The sequence below is a fragment of the Lissotriton helveticus genome, chromosome 4_2, assembly GCF_964261635.1.
Source record: "Lissotriton helveticus chromosome 4_2, aLisHel1.1, whole genome shotgun sequence".
NCBI classification, from domain to species: domain Eukaryota; kingdom Metazoa; phylum Chordata; class Amphibia; order Caudata; family Salamandridae; genus Lissotriton; species Lissotriton helveticus.
The window spans coordinates 88,755,588-88,773,737 of NC_136064.1; the positions used below are offsets into that span (position 1 = coordinate 88,755,588).

At 48.0% G+C, this 18,150-nt stretch overlaps 1 protein-coding gene across 1 annotated transcript in view; it reads left to right on the forward strand.

Moving 5' to 3' along the window:
• Positions 1-18,150, forward strand: part of ANHX (anomalous homeobox) — a 158,955-nt gene that overhangs the window by 31,986 nt on the left and 108,819 nt on the right. Inside the window, exons 3-4 of the mRNA XM_078639995.1 lie at positions 4,682-4,880; positions 14,324-14,453. Of these exons, the coding sequence (XP_078496121.1) occupies positions 4,682-4,880; positions 14,324-14,453 (329 nt within the window). The remainder of the gene's footprint in view (positions 1-4,681; positions 4,881-14,323; positions 14,454-18,150) is intronic.

The following is an 18,150-nucleotide window of genomic DNA, read 5'->3' on the forward strand; positions in this document are numbered from 1 at the left end:
TCAGCGCTACCTCATTAACGTGCGCCAAGAGACCCGCAGAGAAGCGAGGCCTCGCCTCCAGCTATTACCGATACAATGTCAGCGCTACCTCATTAACATGCGCCAAGAGACTCGCCGAGAAGCGAGGCCTCACCTCCAGCTATTGCGATACAATGTCAGCGCTACCTCATTAACGTGCGCCAAGAGACCCGCCGAGAAGCGAGGCCTCACCTCCAGCTATTGCCGATACAATGTCAGCACTACCTCATTAACGTGCGCCAAGAGACCCGCCGAGAAGCGAGGCCTCACCTCCAGCTATTGCGATACAATGTCAGCGCTACCTCATTAACGTGCGCCAAGAGACCCGCCGAGAAGCGAGGCCTCACCTCCAGCTATTGCCGATACAATGTCAGCGCTACCTCATTAACGTGCGCCAAGAGACTCGCCGAGAAGCGAGGCCTCACCTCCAGCTATTGCCGATACAATGTCAGCGCTACCTCATTAACGTGCGCCAAGAGACCCGCTGAGAAGTGAGGCCTCACCTCCAGCTATTGCTGATACAATGTCAGCGCTACCTCATTAACATGCGCCATGAGACCCGCCGAGGAACGAGGCCTCACCTCCAGCCATTGCCCATACAATGTCTGCATTACCTCATTCACATGTACCAAGAGACTCGCAGAGGAGCGAGGCCTCACCTCCAGCTATTGCTGATACAATGTCAGCGCTACCTCATTCACATGCGCCAAGAGACCCGCCGAAAAGCGAGGCCTCACATCCAGCTATGGCTGATACAATGTCAGCGCTACCTCATTAACATGCGCCAAGAGACCCGCCGAGAAGCGAGGCCTCACCTCCAGTTATTGCCGATACAATGTCAGCGCTACCTCATTCACGTGTGCCAAGAGACCCGCCGAGAAGCGAGGCCTCACCTCCAGCTATGGCTGATACAATGTCAGCGCTACCTCATTAACATGCGCCAAGAGACCCGGCGAGAAGTGAGGCCTCACCTCCAGCTATTGCTGATACAATGTCAGCGCTACCTCATTAACATGCGCCAAGAGACCCGGCGAGAAGTGAGGCCTCACCTCCAGCTATTGCCGATACAATGTCAGCTCTACCTCATTAACGTGCGCCAAGAGACCCGCCGAGAAGCGAGGCCTCACCTCCAGCTATTGCCCATACAATGTCTGCATTACCTCATTCACATGTGCCAAGAGACCTGCCGAAAAGCGAGGCCTCACCTCCAACTATTGCTGATACAATGTCAGCGCTAACTCATTAACATGCGCCAAGAGACCCGCCGAGAAGCGAGGCCTCACCTCCAGCTATGGCTGATACAATGTCAGCGCTAACTCATTAACATGCGCCAAGAGACCTGCCGAGAAGCGAGGCCTCACCTCCAGCTATTGCCCATACAATGTCTGCATTACCTCATTCACATGTGCCAAGAGACCCGCCGAGAAGCGAGGCCTCACCTCCAGCTATTGCTGATACAATGTCAGCGCTAACTCATTAACATGCGCCAAGAGACCCGCCGAGAAGCGAGGCCTCACCTCCAGCTATGGCTGATACAATGTCAGCGCTATGTCATTAACATGCGCCAAGAGACCCGGCGAGAAGTGAGGCCTCACCTCCAGCTATGGCTGATACAATGTCAGCGCTAACTCATTAACATACGCCAAGAGACCTGCTGAGAAGCGAGGCCTCACCTCCAGCTATTGCAGATACAATGTCAGGACTATCTCATACATGTGTGCAAAGAGACCCGCTAAGAAGCGAGGCCTCACCTCCAGCTATTGCAGATACAATGTCAGGACTATCTCATACACGTGTGCAAAGAGACCCGCCGAGAAGCGAGGCCTCACCTCAAGCTATTACTGATACAATGTCAGCACTACCTCATTAATATGCGCCAGGAGACCCGCCGAGAAGCGAGGCCTCACCTCCAGCTATGGCTGATACAATGTCAGCGCTAACTCATTAACATGCGCCAAGAGACCCGCCGAGAAGCGAGGCCTCACCTCCAGCTATTACCGATACAATGTCAGCGCTAACTCATTAACATGCGCCAAGAGACCCGCCGAGAAGTGAGGCCTCACCTCCAGCCATTGTCGATACAATGTCAACGCTACCTCATTAACATGCGCCAAGAGACCCGCCGAGAAGTGAGGCCTCACCTCCAGCCATTGTCGATACAATGTCAACGCTACCTCATTAACATGCGCCAAGAGACCCGCCGAGAAGTGAGGCCTCACCTCCAGCCATTGTCGATACAATGTCAACGCTACCTCATTAACATGCGCCAAGAGACCCGCCGAGAAGTGAGGCCTCACCTCCAGCCATTGTCGATACAATGTCAACGCTACCTCATTAACATGCGCCAAGAGACCCGCCGAGAAGCGAGGCCTCACCTCCAGCTATTACTGCTAACCTGTCAGTTCTACCCTGTCCCTGTGGACCAGGAGAACCATTGAGAAGCAAAGTCTTACCTTCAGTTATTGCTGATAAACTGTCAGCAGATAAACTGTCAGCGCTACCCATCCACCTGCACCTTGAGAACTTTCGAGAAGCGGGGCTCACCTAAAACTATTGCGGATAAACTGTTATTGCTACCCCGTCCACGTGGGCCAGGACTCACGTCCAGAAGCTAGGTGTCAACTTCAGCTATTGCTGATAAACTGTTATCCTGCCTAATCCATGCGTGCCAGGCTATTGCTGATAAACTGTCCACAGTACTCCATATATTTGTGCCAGGAGAACGGTCGAGAAGTCTTCCCTCTATCTATTGCTGCGTCCTCCTCACTGACCAACCTTTCAAAGAATACCACCCATCCTCTTTCGCACACCATCGCGCCCTCTAGAACAGCTTTGCTAATTATTCGCCCTTCCATTCTGACGCCAGTTTAGTCCACCACTCAAGCAAGCAGGAAGCCACTTCGGAAGAAAGTTGCTTTTAGTCAGTCAGAGCACATGGAACCCAGTCTCTATGGCATTTATAATGAGGTCACCCCCCATTGTTGGGGTCATTCCTCGCAAATGTTCTCCATTCTGCAAACATCTTTGTCGCCTGAAGCTACGTAAAGAAACTTGCCCTTTCTCCTCATCTTATCTTCATGTCAATAACTACATTAGGCTCCACCTCAAACTAAACACACTCAAAACTGAATCCCTCCTAATCGCCCCACCCAAACAGACACCCATCATTAATGAATGGATGAGGCAACTAACCACCTTCAACTGCTTGCCCCAAGTTAATGATTGAGGGAGATCACTGGGAATAACTCTCGACAAGAACCATTTGTAAGGCACTCTGAGACCCACGAGGGTCATATTCGCTCTATATAAAAAAATTTTTTTAAATAAAGCTTGAGCGTCAAAGTTTGAATCTTACTTCTGATGACTTCTTGACTTGCCAAGTACTAAGTCACCTTGCTGTAAGTGGGAGACCTGGGCTGACCGCCACTTGTCTCCATACTGCTTGATCTTACTCTTGGCCAGAGCGTCTTTGAGTCGAACTTCTTGCGATATGCAGGACTTCGAATATCTCTTGTGGTGTGGAATGGTTATTCATCAGCGTACACGGCTGTGGTACTATGAAGAGTATCTCCGTAGTCACATAGTGCCTGTCACAAGACTTCAGATAGCGACTGGTGAATGAGCTTAGCTACTTGCCCAGCCGTTTCCAAAGTGGCTGCAAAACGGTTAACCACACCATTGGCCTTCCGATGGACTGATATGGCCACCCTACATAGGGTGACTGCTCCAATTTCATATCTGCTGGTGAGAGACATTTCCTGATGGTGGAGTGACCGGAAGCTCTGCCAGCAGGAAAATCTCCACCCTCTAAATGAGGAATGGGAACTATGAGGTGGGTGGACAGGAGATCTAAGAATGTATTGCAGAGCCCACTACTCACTACTTTTGGAACCTAACCATGGTTAGAAGCGGGCCGGTGTGGGTCAGAGACCTTGTGTAATAGGAGATGATTTGAATTGTAGGGGAATCAGTTCAGCCTGATGCTGATGACAGATGCTTTGAAGGAGACATGTCATGCTGATGGAAACCAGGAAGTGACTGAAGTGTTTGAATGGCAGGGGTGATGGGATCATGGATGTTGAGGTGAAGAAGCAGCCTGGTAGGCCCATCCTCATTAGCTGACATCTATGGATATAAAAACGACTGTGCCTGTCTAGAGTCTATTGGTGCAGTCTAAGCAAGAGAGAACCAAGGTGACAGGTCTAACCCCTGAGGGGGAGAAAATGCTGGGGAAACATTCAACATAAGGTCTTGGTAGTAAAGAAGGGGTATTTGATGACCTTTTTTGCTTGGGGGATAAGGGAGAAGTCAGTGTCCATGCTCACCCAAAGGTTCCTTACTTTGATGATGTTGTTTGATAATTTGCTATGGCCAAAGATTTGAAAGGTGTTGCTTTTGAGGGTCCTTGGCTACATGTGTTGAGCTTTCTGTGGTTGTGTGTCATCCACTCACCAGGAGCCTTCTGGAGTAAGGCCACAAGGGGTTGTCATGCAGGGAGAGCACTAAAGGCACAGCTGACATCCAGTGGGGGCACAGCTGGCGCATGCATTGAGAGGCAAAGATGGGTGTGACGCTGTGAGGGCACCGATGACTCACATGCAGTGAGAGCAGATGGCACACACACAGTAAGGGCACATAATCTCCTGGCTCTTTGTTCTTGCAGACGCACCTGGCTCTGGAGTTGCGCCTGCAGCACAATCAGGTGTATAACTGGTTCGCCAATTACAGACGTCGCCAGTGGCCAAAGATCCTGGGGCGGTCAGCAGATCACCAGGCGGCATGCAGAGCTGCCCCTCTTGGGCCTGCAGGACCCCCTTCGGTGGGAAGTGCCAGCTCTTCAGGACCTTCTGCCAGGCTGAGAGGTGAGTCATTGCCCTGCATGTGATGGGGGTCATTTGAGAATGATGGACTGGATGTCACGCAACTGGGGCAGCAAAGCCTCTGCCTCCAGTGGCTCAGCTGCAGCCTGACAGACATATTTTGTATTCTCTGTCCACTAGGGTGACCATCTCACTGCAGGTCATTACAGACACAGAACTATTCACATACAAATCCTTCATTTCAGACCTATTAGTTTAATTAATTCAGTGGCAGCAAAACAAGACTACAATACCCAGAATGCATCTGGCAGTCACACAAAAGTCCAGAACCTGTAACAGTGTCCATAGTGACCTAGAGGGATGTGGTTACTTGAAAGTGCATCTTTGTGTTCAGTAGAAGGGACCCACTTATGATGTTTCACTGTTTTCCAAAGTCAAATCCCCAATGTTGTCTTTGAAAAAGAAAAAAGCAATGTCCCGAGCATCATTACCCGCTGGCTATTTTCTCTGGACACATGCAGCGCTGTTTGTTGTTTTGTTTGTCAGAGAGCAGATCTGACAAACATATGAAGAGTGGGGTTGGACAGCTACTCCCAACTAAGGCACCATTCTCAGATGACTGTTAAATGTTAAAAACTAAAAGCAAACAATTGTATGGGTTTGAGGGCTCACAGCCCTCAGTAGAAGCTTAGTAATACATTCACTGTTGTACTTCTAACCCTGCGGGTAATGGAGTTTACCAGGTGTTATAAGTACTCTGCCCTGTTCCACCCAACTTGTAACGATGGCCTCAATGTATCGGAGAAAACACACAGCAAGCAAGCAACACATTTCAAATGAGATCTCACAGTAGAGGGGTGTATGAAAAGGTTTGTCAAAACAGTGCTCTATGTTGCTTTTTTCTTTAAAATTTATCCAGTATGTGAATTTGAAAATAATATTGTAGGCAAATGAGCCCAAATGTGCATAGAAATGTTAACAAAAAATGGATGTTCACTCTTACCTATTATATTGGAACATTATACCTAGTAGGGAACTGCCTCATGCCATGTGAAATACCTACAGCAAATCATGGTCTTTTAGCTGAAAGCATTTCACTTCCTGGAATTTTTGAGCCCACCCTTACAGTGCTGAATGTGATACTACAAGTCCCAAAATGCAAAGTACTGTTGACTAAAATATCAGGATTGACTTAAGGTGTGTCAAAAGAAATTGGACTGCTTGGAAACCCTGAACATATTAAACCATTGAAACATTGCAGTCATGTTCAGTATTCCTTCTAAAAACGCGTGGACATAATTGCCAGCGTGCTGTTATAACAGACCCGTCTTCCTAAAAAGTGTCCCAAGTGTATGCCTTTATCAGAAATCAGGGGAGAGAGGCTTTGTGGGTCATCGAGGGCCCTCGCCTTTGGCATCTTCTCCTAACCTGGACTTGACTGACAGAAGACCTTCCTGATGGGCCATTAGAGTGGCTCATGGCTACTCTTTTTCTTTCACTAAAATCCCAGCACTGTTTTCAACATGATTTCTGTCTACATTCCCCAGGGGCGTATTAGATGCTCCTCTTGGGCAGAGCCTAGTGCCCTAAAATAAAGTCATGCATTACCAAGGGGTCCAGCCCTCAGGTGTAGACCTCTGTTCTACACTCATGTGAATGAGCTCTTCAGTAAGTTAGCTCTGATTTTCCAAAGGGTTATTCTAGTTAGGAAGACCCTCTCGAAACACCTGCGAATCCCACCATCGTAAAGCTTCCATATTCTACTCTACGGACACCATCCCGCTCCAGTGGCTAACACAAGTGCTCTCCAACTACCACTTCATCACCCCTGGGGATTGAAAAAGTTAGGGTTGGCTGACTGCATCTCCAATACCCCATCCGTACAAGATGAGTTACAGACCCACACATGGATGGAGCTGCCTTGATCTCCGGAAGGTAAGAGAAGGAGAGCTTACCATGGCCAAACTCCTGTACCTGCGTTGTATATTTCACGTAATAATTTTTGACACAACAGCAGGGGGACATCGGAAATTCTGTGAGGGGCACTTTGTTGGATAATATTTTGCACGGCAGTCCTGCCGTGGAGAGGGACACCATCGCTTGCATTTCGAACTGTTCGAGATTGCGTGAGTACAGTGCTCAAATATGCTAATTAGCCTGCAAGAACGCTCCAACCCTTACTAAAAGGTTTAAAACATTGTTTGGGGGACATCGGAAATTCTGTGAGGGGCAAAGCAGACCAACTACATACCTTGCTGCCACACTTGCTCCTGGGGCCCTGACGCTGTGTGTTCCCCCCACCGCCGTTGCTCGTGACACCGCATGGCCGCTGTGGGGGGAGACTACAGCTCCCAGCCTGCACAGTGACCAGCACCGCCCACTTCCGCCTCAGCGCGCCCGGAGGCGCTTAAACAGCAGCAGCTCCCTCGGCGGAGCGGGGACATCGGAAATTCTGTGAGGGGCAAAGCAGACCAACTACATACCTTGCTGCCACACTTGCTCCTGGGGCCCTGACGCTGTGTGTTTCCCCCGCCGCCGTTGCTCGTGACACCGCACGGCCGCTGTGGGGGGAGACTACAGCTCCCAGCCTGCACTGCGACTAGCACCGCCCACTTCCGCCTCAGCGCGCCCGGAGGCGCTTAAACAGCGGCAGCTCCCTCCGCATCGCGGACGTGCGCGGGCGGTGCCGGGCTAAGCCCGGGCAAAGGGCGGGCCATCTGTGGCCGTCCGGGGCAGGAGGAGGCAGGGCTGGGCCAACCCTCTGACATCGACTGAATCATGGGTAAGCGCAAGAAACCAACTAATGTAGAGGAGGGGGGAAGAAGGCTAAGGTGCCTAGACACTCAGAGTCCATTATATCTTACCTCTCATCAGCTGTGGGGGTCCTTACTAAGGAAATTGAGACTGCCAAGCAAGAGTTGGGATTGGTACCCCCTCCCTTTATAACCACCTCCAACTCCCAGGATATTCAGGATACTGTCCCTGTGGTTCATATTCCACTAGAGCCAGTGGTGACTATTATAAAACCTACACCTGTGGCGCAATCCACTACTGGTTCTCCTTCGGGATCTACTCAAGTGTCACCCCCGCTAACGAAGATCCAGTTGACCGCTCACTCTTCAAAAAAGAACAGGAAAAATCGCGGAAAAGCTAAGGACATTGCAACTGCAACTCCGAGGGCCAACGATCTGCTGGGCGAACAACTTGAGGCCCTATTTGTTGCGAGAATTGAGCCCTTGCTATTGGGAATTGCAAAAGATATTGTGGACACCATGAACACTTGCCTTGCGGGCTTATTAAAGAAATGCGCCCTTATTGACAGACTTGTTAATGATCGCTCTGTTTCCTTAGAACAACAAGGAGTAGGTACAGCTATGTCAGGGAATGGCATACAAAAGGATGCTAGATCATCTGTCACTGTGTTACCAAGCAGCGGGGTGGCGGTAGTAAATGTCATGCTGGGGGTCCCACATACAGCCCCTATTAGTTCGGAGGCAAACCGTCCTAACCCTGGTAGGTCCGGTAGGCCGGTCGAATCCTCTGGCTTAGCCCTTAATAAAGGGGTGGGGGGTTGTCAAGTAAAAAAAGATTTACCTCCGGAAGCTGCCCCTTTAGTTGCAATTTTCACCGGTATGCCCCCACTTAAAGAGGGAGAGTGCGAACCCACCTCAGATTTAATAGTAAAGGCTAGATCATGGTGTGCTGACGCTTGTAGTGGTGGGGCAAACATCTCCAACAGGATCATCATGGCTAGGCGGGTGGGCTGGATTGGGAAGCATGCGAAGATCATAAATTTTGATAGCTTTGACCTGGCCGAGAGGTTGTTTTGGGATGGCTCGGAAATATCGGAATCGGCCCAAATGATACCGGTTCCTTTGGACTTTTTCTACCCACCCCCATTTAAGAATCATGGTGAGCTCTACTTACCTATGATAAGGCGAGGGATGACCCCAGTTTCAAATGGGGAAAGATCAGGCGGGCACACACGCTCAGGATGCTTAAGAAGGGAGACAGCAGTCGAGGTTGCACCCTATTCTCAACTAGTACATAGACCTGAGGAGGGTGGCGGGCCGGTCTTGAGTAACTGTTTCTCCCCTCTCTCATATATTGAGGAAATTGATTGGCTATCAGTACTGTCGTCACCCTCCTTAGCTAGGGTGCCCACCACAAACGGGGTAGCTGCTTGTAAAATCATCAGCTGGAACGTAGATGGAACTAGAGCTAAAAGGACAGACGATGCATGGGTTAATTTTGTCAGCAGTCATGACATTATAGCATTCCAGGAATCCTGGGATATATCTCCCAGTTTCTGGATGGACGGCTACAATAGCTTTTGCATCCCGGCTATTCCCAGTTCCGCCGGCAGAGCAAAGGGAGGCCTTATCCGTCTCTTTTTTTTGAAAACTTAAGGGGGTCTTTAAATTGGTCAAAGTTGCTTCCTCGAACCTTTTAGTTGTGGAATGGGCGGTATCTCCTACCCGCAAAATTATTTTTATTAACTTCTATAATTCATGGACAAGGGACAATGGTCATGACCACATTGCCACCTTGGAAAACTTTTTACTCACTGTCAGTCAAAATAATTTCACTAACCCTGAGCTTATCCTATTGGGTGATTTTAATATTCATCCCTGCAGCGATTTGTGCCGCATTGAAGAGCATGAGGCCCCACCTGGCTCGGAGGCCCCCCATTTCGAGCACACCAAGTCCGGAGGGGCCCTGGAATCATTGTTGGCAAATTTTAACTTATTTGAATCGACTAAGTCTGAGGGAGAGGGCAGAACAATTACCTATAAGGGCTCCAACCCAGGTTCAATAATAGATTATATTTTCCTGTCCCCAGGCATTTTATATAGGGTTATTTCTTATAGAGCAATCGTTTCCCCATACAGTGATCACAATCCCGTGCTGCTTGAGGTGTCATGGGGCGATTTTATGGTTCATAAGTTCTGCCCTGCTCAACCAAGGTCAGCATTACGCCCTGTGGATCAAGGGAGAAGGCTGAAATGGTCAAATGTAGTCCCAGAATATTTTATGGAAGAACTACTTCCTAAAATTAGGGGTAATATGATGATCTGTCAGGATCCAAACGCTGCTACCCACGAAATTATGGGGGCCTTTGAATCTGTATGTGCACAAATCTCTAAAGATCTAATGGCCAAATCAGGGAACGGAGGTAAAAATCAGCATAGATGGTTTGACTCAAACTGCTCGAAAGCACACAGAGTGCTTATACAAGCCCTAAAACAGTCCCCAAGAGACAAGGTTGTCATTGCCTCCCTTAGGAAGGAGTACAAACTAACTATTAAGGGTCGGAAAAATGACATAAAAAAAGGCTGCCTGGGATAACCTACTTTCTACTGACGTCTTACGCGACAGTAGTCAATTCTGGGCCATAATTAATCAGCCTGATTTCTCAGAGGTAGATAACACGGTCATGGACTGTGTCATACCTGATGAAAAATGGCTGTGTCACTTTAGAGAGGTGTATGGAGATTCGGAATCGGGACACCAAGGTTCTCCTTTGGTAGTAACTGAGTCCGCCCCCCTACTTTTTGATCAAAAGGAAGTAGAGAGAGCTATTTTGGAGACCTCAAAGAACAAGGCTCCTGGGCCGGATGGTGTCCCGACGGATCTCTATAGACACCTACCAAAGTTTTGGGCTAGGCTACTAACAAATGTTTTTTCTGCTGCTAACGGCAATCACTTCCCCTCTTCTTGGGCTACTTCAATTATCGTGCCTATTTTTAAAAAAGGCCAGCGTGAAGACCCAGGGTGTTATAGACCCATCTCCCTCCTAGACTCGGCGGTTAAAATACTAGGCAGAGTCTTGCTGGCGAAGTTAAGGGACAGTATCGAGAGAAGTGGGGGTCTATCAAATATCCAGTATGGGTTCAGAGCAAGGAGAGGCACCTTGGAGCAATGTTCTAATTTGCACCTGTTGACTGCGAAATACACGGTAGCCAAGGAGGGGTCGTTATTCCTGGCCTTTATGGACCTCTCCTCGGCTTTCGACCTGGTGAACAGGGCCAAACTATGGGCCATGTTATTGGAGATTGGGAATGATGTGGCGTTGGTAAACTTTATGGCATCCCTCCACCAGGAGCTATTTTCCCCAGTTAGAGTCACCAAAGAGGGAAGGTGCACGAGCCGCTTCAAATCAGAGCGAGGAGTGCGCCAGGGTTGCATTTTGGCCCCTCTCCTATTTACTATTTATATAAATGGCCTTGGAAGTCATTTGGAGGCAGTGGACGGGGACGTTCCGCGTGTAGGAGAAGCAAGGATACCGGTTCTCCTATACGCGGACAACACAGTCCTAATAGCTCGTACTGGCATGGCCCTCCAGCGATTACTGGACGCTTTTGGGACATTTATGGATAGGCTGGACCTGAAAATAAATGCGAAAAAGTCACACATGATGGTGGTTGGTCACCATAAAAACAAGAGTAAATCTAAAGTCTTTTTGTGCAAAGGTGAGGTGGTCTCCAGCGTAGCTACCTTCCCTTACCTGGGGGTCCTCTTTGATGAGAATGGTTCGTGGGGCCCCCAAATTAAGGCAAAAAGCTTGTCCGTGGCTAGATCGACCTCTGCCCTCTTGGGGTTCGCAAAAAGGCTGGGGGCTAGGCTTACGGAGGCTCTCTTAAACATTTATAATTCTAAATGCATCTCAGTTGCTATGTATGGTTCACCCTTATGGGGTTATGCACATCATGATTTGATCCAGAGGGCGGAAAACAGGTTTTTGCGATCACTTTTGTCTGTCCCCCAATCCACTCCGACTTTCTCAATCCATGCGGAGGTAGGTTTGGACTATTAGTTTAGTTTGGCTCCGCTAACATTCTGGTTAAAGACATGGCTCAACGAGGAGTTAACGTTGAATCACGCAATCCTGTCTGATGTCTTGTCATTAGATAATGTTAAAAAAGTGCCCTGGCTGGAATTTCTGAGAAAGTCCTTTGGCCAGCTGGGACGGCCGGAGCTCTTTTCGTTACCATCCAGTATCAGGAGGATGTTAATTTGACCAAAATGCACTTCATGGAAAGGGCCAGACTGGCCCGGGAGGAACGGGAATTTCAGAAACCTACAGTTAGATCGCAGTACATGTTATTGTATTCCCCCTCACTTGAGCCATACCTTAAGATTGTTTCCAGGCCATTTCACAGATTTTTGCTGACCAAGTTCAGATTTAACTTGATCCACTTTTATTTGGGTAATACCAATCATGGGCCAAACCAGAGGGGGGCCCACCCTGTAACTGTGATAACTTTTCACCTCAAGACACCATGCATTTTATCATGTTTTGCGGGCACTTCGCGGACATAAGAAAAAAATATTTGTTGCCTATTTTAAGGGATGCTGGCTTCACTCACGTGAGGCCAGCTCTAGTTTATCTCCAGTCCTTGAGTAGTACCCACATTATATTCTGTGTGGCTAATTTTCTGGTGGTGGCATCCAGAATTAAGCCACATAGTGTGACTGTGAATGTATAAAGCACTTTTATCTATGTGTATTACTGCACAGATTGTCTTTTTTTTATGAATTACACTGTACACGTTTTTTAGGCACTTGTAAATTGTAATGAACCTAGAAAATGTATTTTAAACCTTTGGTATGTAAATGTTTTTATTCCTTTTATTCCTTTTATGATTTTTAACAAATCAAATAAAGTGTATTTGTCTGACTGACACAACAGCAGGAGCTCGACAGTCCTTGCGGCCCCAAGGGCAATCTCCAGTGTTAATGACACAATTGAGCTGGCATCTGTCCTTGAAGCTCATCTCACACCCATAGTGCCCCCTGGAAATCTGCCTCTAACCTCTTAACAACCTACGTTTACACAGCTCTGCTCTTAATTATCCTGTAACTTGTATTCTATTTATAGACCGGCCACTTATACATATCCTGTGAGTTAGCGTATGGCTACTCGCCTTATGCCCAGAGGCATAGCTGGCATGATGGAAGCTAAACCTGAAAGGTAAAATACTGAACATCCTGCTGCTAGGATCCACTTGGGTGTGGGAATCTACCTACTTCTCCAACAATCTTTATCCTCCCTAATTCAGAAACCCTGGATTCCTTTAACTCTCCCAGCATCCTTTGATCATGCCAACTAAAAATATGGATGTCTACTAACATTATGGACTTCATAAGATAATGCTGATCACTGGGGTGACAAAAGAGCGCCTATTTTCATGTCACTTCTGATATCACACAATTATGCAGAGTTGGGCTATACCAATGTCTTAGTACGCTGCCTTACTTGCTTGACTGCCATCTGAAGGTTCAGAAATCTCTGGTTGTCCAACTATAGGCCCCAGGAGGAGTGCTGCCATCAATGCCAACCAGAGAAGTCTTCACTGGTATCCGTCGAACACCTGGATCAATTTGAAGGTTATCACCCTAATTTACAAACATTTCTCCTGATCAGGCATGCTAAGCTCATGCCACACTCTCATCCTTTCTAAACCTAACAGAAACCTCTGATACCCCTACAGCTGAATGTGTGAGTCTTCGGGGAAGCCCTTTAGAGCTCACACCCGTAAACTCTTGAACCATGTGCTACCCATGTTGCATGTCTCCCCTTGATGTGTCAGAAAATCTCCTAATACCACTCTGTTCACGCATTTTACTGCATTCCAACCCCTTAGACTGAGTCCTCTGTCCCTTTCCAATTCACACGTTGAAGCAATTCAGTTTCTGTACGAACATAACAAGATTATCTTTTTATTTTGAGATGCATCACAGTTTTGCCATTTTGTATCACTAAATAATATCAGGTAATAACATGACAGAACAAAATGATAGCAGTCAATGAACGTTTGAGACATAAAGGTCTGAGTTGGCCCTGCCTAACGTAAACCTATGCTTCGCAGATTAAACTCAAATGTCAAGAGCAGCACTTTATATGCTGAGCTATCTCACCTGCGATTAAAAGTAAAAAGCTGCACAAGTAAATACAAAAACCTCCTTACACTGACTCACCCAAGTTCTTTCATGTATTGGACAGGCTTCCCCCTGAAGACTTTGGTTACAGATTTCAAGATTTTTTACAAAATTTACTCCTGCACAAACGCTGCCAGTGCTGTCACACAAAGGCCCATCTCCACAAGACTGTGGTTTCATTGTTCAAAATTTACTCAACCTCTTTTCAGTATCAACACTCCTGAATACTGCCTTGTAGAAGCTCAAAATATTGCCCTGCAGAAGCTTCTCTAGCTAGACCTTAGCCGAAACATCATGAGTACTGGTCTAACCATGCTGCTCATGAGAAAGCAAAGCCGTGCCTCCAAGTGGACTTATTGGCACAGGGTTGTCTCAGAGTAGAGGTGACTTCCTTTGTTGTGCAACTATGACCATGTAGATGGAGAGAGTATGATTGCACATGAATGCTGTAGCCTTGTATGTTCACTAAACTAGACACAGGTCCTGTAAGTTTAATGATGTTTCGTCTATGCATGTTTTTTCATCTATGATCTATCTCACAGTTGTTTTCCAAGAAGCCCTTTGCTCAGAGTCAGAAAAAAAGGGCATGGTGACCTCTGACCCCAGTTGGGGACACACAATCCTGGACCTGGACTGTCTTCATATCGCCACTGTGCCTACACCGCCAGACAGGTAAGGACACACGGCAGTCCTTTGAATCTTGACTTGACGTTCCACGTAGATTGTCAACTCCTACCTCAAGGCGTATTAAAGGTAAAGGAATCTCTGAGTAAGTGTAACCCCTAGACATGCTCCAGCTTTAGTTGACAGGCAGGTAATAAACGATGAGCTGAAAACTTCTAAAAATCTTGAGTGGTGTTATTATGCTGTAGGCTGTTCACCTGGTGCAAGTAGTGGATGAGTGGGAGAAAATCCTCATGGGTCAGGCTGCTTTACAGAATCTGCTTTTTGAAAGGATTTATACCCCTACATTCTCTCATTTAGCTTCATTCAGAGCCAATTGGTGCTGTCATGGACATTTGATGGTCTTGATTTGAGCCCTGAATGAGTTTCCAAACTGACCCTCAGAGACAACCTGGTCTTGAAGGAGTCCTTGGCCCAGCCACGATTGCTTGGCTCAAGCAGCAGGATCTGCAGATTGCATGATTGTGGCAGTTTTACAACTAGTCGAGCAGTAATGCAGACAAGATATAAGAACTAACTGTGTTAGCTAAAACGAGAAAGAGGGTAATGAAAAAAGTCCAGTCACATAATGGAGAAAATGGGTAAAAGTGCTGGAAAATTGGTGTAAAAGTTAAACTTACTGAAAAAAGAACCAAAATTATTCCAAACTAATTGAGTACACATTCTTGATCAGCTCAAAGTATTGTGTGACTTCAGAGCAGTGGGTATTATCATGCTGTTTCACTCGTTCAAGAAGTTCACAGGGAGTTGGTTTAAAGTGCATGTGAGACCTGGCCCTTTTTCAGGACTATCCTCAAACTTTTTGCCTTTTCCTCCTATTTTGTCTGACCTTTTTTTGTTGGTTCTAGGACTCTCGGAACTTTACCACTGCTAACCAGTGCTAAAGTGCACCTGCCCTCTGTTTAAACTATATTGGTGATTGGTTTATTTGTGATTGCCATATTTGATTTACCAGTAAGTCCCTAGTAAAGTGCACCAGGTGTGCCCAGAGACTGGAAATCAAATGCTACCAATGGGCCTGTAGCACTGATTGTGCCACCCAAATGGGTAGCCCTGTAAGCATGTCTCAGACCTGCCACTCTAGTGTCTGTTTTTGCTGCTGTAAACTGCCATTTTGACCTGGCAAGTGCACCCACGTGCCAGGCCCAAACCTTCCATCTTACTACATGTAGGTTACCCCTAAGGCAGGCCCAAGGCAGCCCCATGGGCTGGGTGCAGTGTATTTAAATGGTGTGCTGTTGTGTTTTACATGCCCTAATTGTGAAACACTGATCATTTCTTTTTTCACTATTGCAAGGACTATCGCTCCCAAAGAGTAACATGGGGATTTCCTTGAAATATCTTGTTCGAGGCATATGAGCTGCAGATTACTCACTGTTGCATAGATCGCCATCTAGTGTTGGGCCTGGATGTTTGCACTTGTTTTTGTCCTGAAAAGTTCTTTGGAAGTCACGAGATAGGTGACTCCTCCTTTGGATCACATTGCGCATGGGCATCGGCTCCCTCCTCAGATTGTTTTTTTCCGCCATCGTGCTCAGATGTGTTTCCTGCACTCCGGTTTGGAACCGATTCTACTTTCGGCGCGCAATCTTTCACCCGCTTTGACGGTATTCTCTCGAACGGGTTTCCCTATCAATGCGAGTATCAACAACTTCCAAGCCTTCAGTTTCTGTCGTCAACTAAGGCCTTTGGGCCTACCTGGGCCCTATCTTCTGGCTCATGGAAAGAACGCCATTCAAGAAGTGTTCTCAATGTGGGTCGAAGTTTCCCCACACCGATCTCCATGAGGTGTGCAACCTTTGCCTCTCACCGGAGCACAAGTCCAGGGACTGTTCAGCTTGCGACTCCTTCTGCTCCCAAAAGACAATTCGGGACCGACAAGCTTGAAGGACCATGGCTCGCTCGTCATCTTCGATCCCCGACGACATCTTTCAAGAGGGTGTCGACGTGCCAAGACGGGAGCGGGCCGAAGAAGGCATCAGCGACTCCGAAACCGAGGACTCAGATGTCGAGAATATCATTCCGGCACAGTGGGTCGTAAGTGCACACGTCGACCCCGACCCTTCCTCGACACCCTCGAAAAAGGCTTCAGTCACACCTTCGCCTTCGGGCCCTGGTGCACACCGAGAGACTGTTTCCCATGCCCCGCCTTCGGGCTCAGTAAAGAAACCTACTAAGCCTTCAGGCGACTCAGGCTCGACTCAGCCTACCCCCGGTGCCGACACACACCTACCGGCACTGAAAAAGAAGCCATCCACTTCCTCATTCACGCCGACCGCTGCTTTGACATCCAAGCACTCGGCGCCGAAGACTGGCACTGGCTCCTCAACACCGAAAACACACTTGGAGTCGACCAAAAAACTGCCACCAAAGGGCCCGATTCCATGCCTCGGAGCCGAAAAAGGTCTCGGAACCGAAAAAACAACACGGTCCGCCTGCCAAAGACGCTGCAAAAGGTCATTGTTTGAAGCCAAACGGCTACCGGGTCAGTGCCGAAAAAGCCTCCAGAACCAAAGACCTCAACACCTTAGGATCTGCCTTATACAGAAGAACTATTTCGACCAGATCCTACCCAAAAAACTCTTGTGAAAGATCCTAAAACCGGTCAATTGGCTCTTAGCTCCAAGAAACGACCATTAGATGCGCCTGCACCGTCTCCTCATCCTAAAAAGAGAGACTTTGCAACCTCTCCATTAAGGATCCCTTCTCCTCCTCCTCCTCCTCCTCCTCCTCCTCCTCCTCCTCCACCTCCACCTCCTCCCCACCACATAACTCTCCTACACAATCCCCAACTCTAATAGAAGATGATGATGATGCGGATAACACCTCTGATGATACAGGGGGAGGTGCGGATGAACCACTAGGGAACCCTAGTCCTCCTGACTCCCCTAACCCCTGGGAGGATTATAGCACCCCAGACGTCCCTAATGTTCCCCAGGATGATATATACCCCTCCAGGCCTCCCCCCCAGAGGACACTATGGGCTTTAACCAACTTGTCCATAGGGCTGCCCAATACCATGGGGTTAACCTACACACAGACCCCGTGGAGGAAGATTTTCTTATGGTCAATTTTGACACCACACAAAGGTCCACTTCAATTCTACCCATGCTTAAGGGGGTCATTAAGCATGCACCAGACATATTTAAAGATCCAGTCAGGGCTCGAGTCCTCAACCCCCGGATCGAGAAAAAGTATAAGGCTGCCCCTACAAATCCAGTCTACATTAGAGGCTCCGCACCACTAGACTCCCTTGTAGTCTCCAATGCGCGAAAAAGGGCCAATTCCCAAACATCAGGTGAGGACCCGCACCAGATAAGGAGTCTAAACTCCGCCTCTGGCAAACGAACGTCGTCACAGTCAGCAAACATATGGCGCACCGCCAATACTCAAGCGCTGTTAGCAAGGTACGACAGGGCACATTATGATGAGCTGGAATCCATAATGCAGCATCTCCCAGACAAATATAAAAATAGGGCCAATGAACTCATACAGGAAGGTAAAACCATCACCAATACCTCCATCCGTTGTGCCCTAGATGCGGCAGATACTGCTTCAAGGGCAATTAACACCAGTGTCCTTTTGCGTAGGCGTGCCTGGCTACGTATTTCAGGTTTCAAACCTGAAGTCCAGAGTTCCATCCTCAATCAACCATTCGATGAGCAACACCTATTTGGCCCTAATG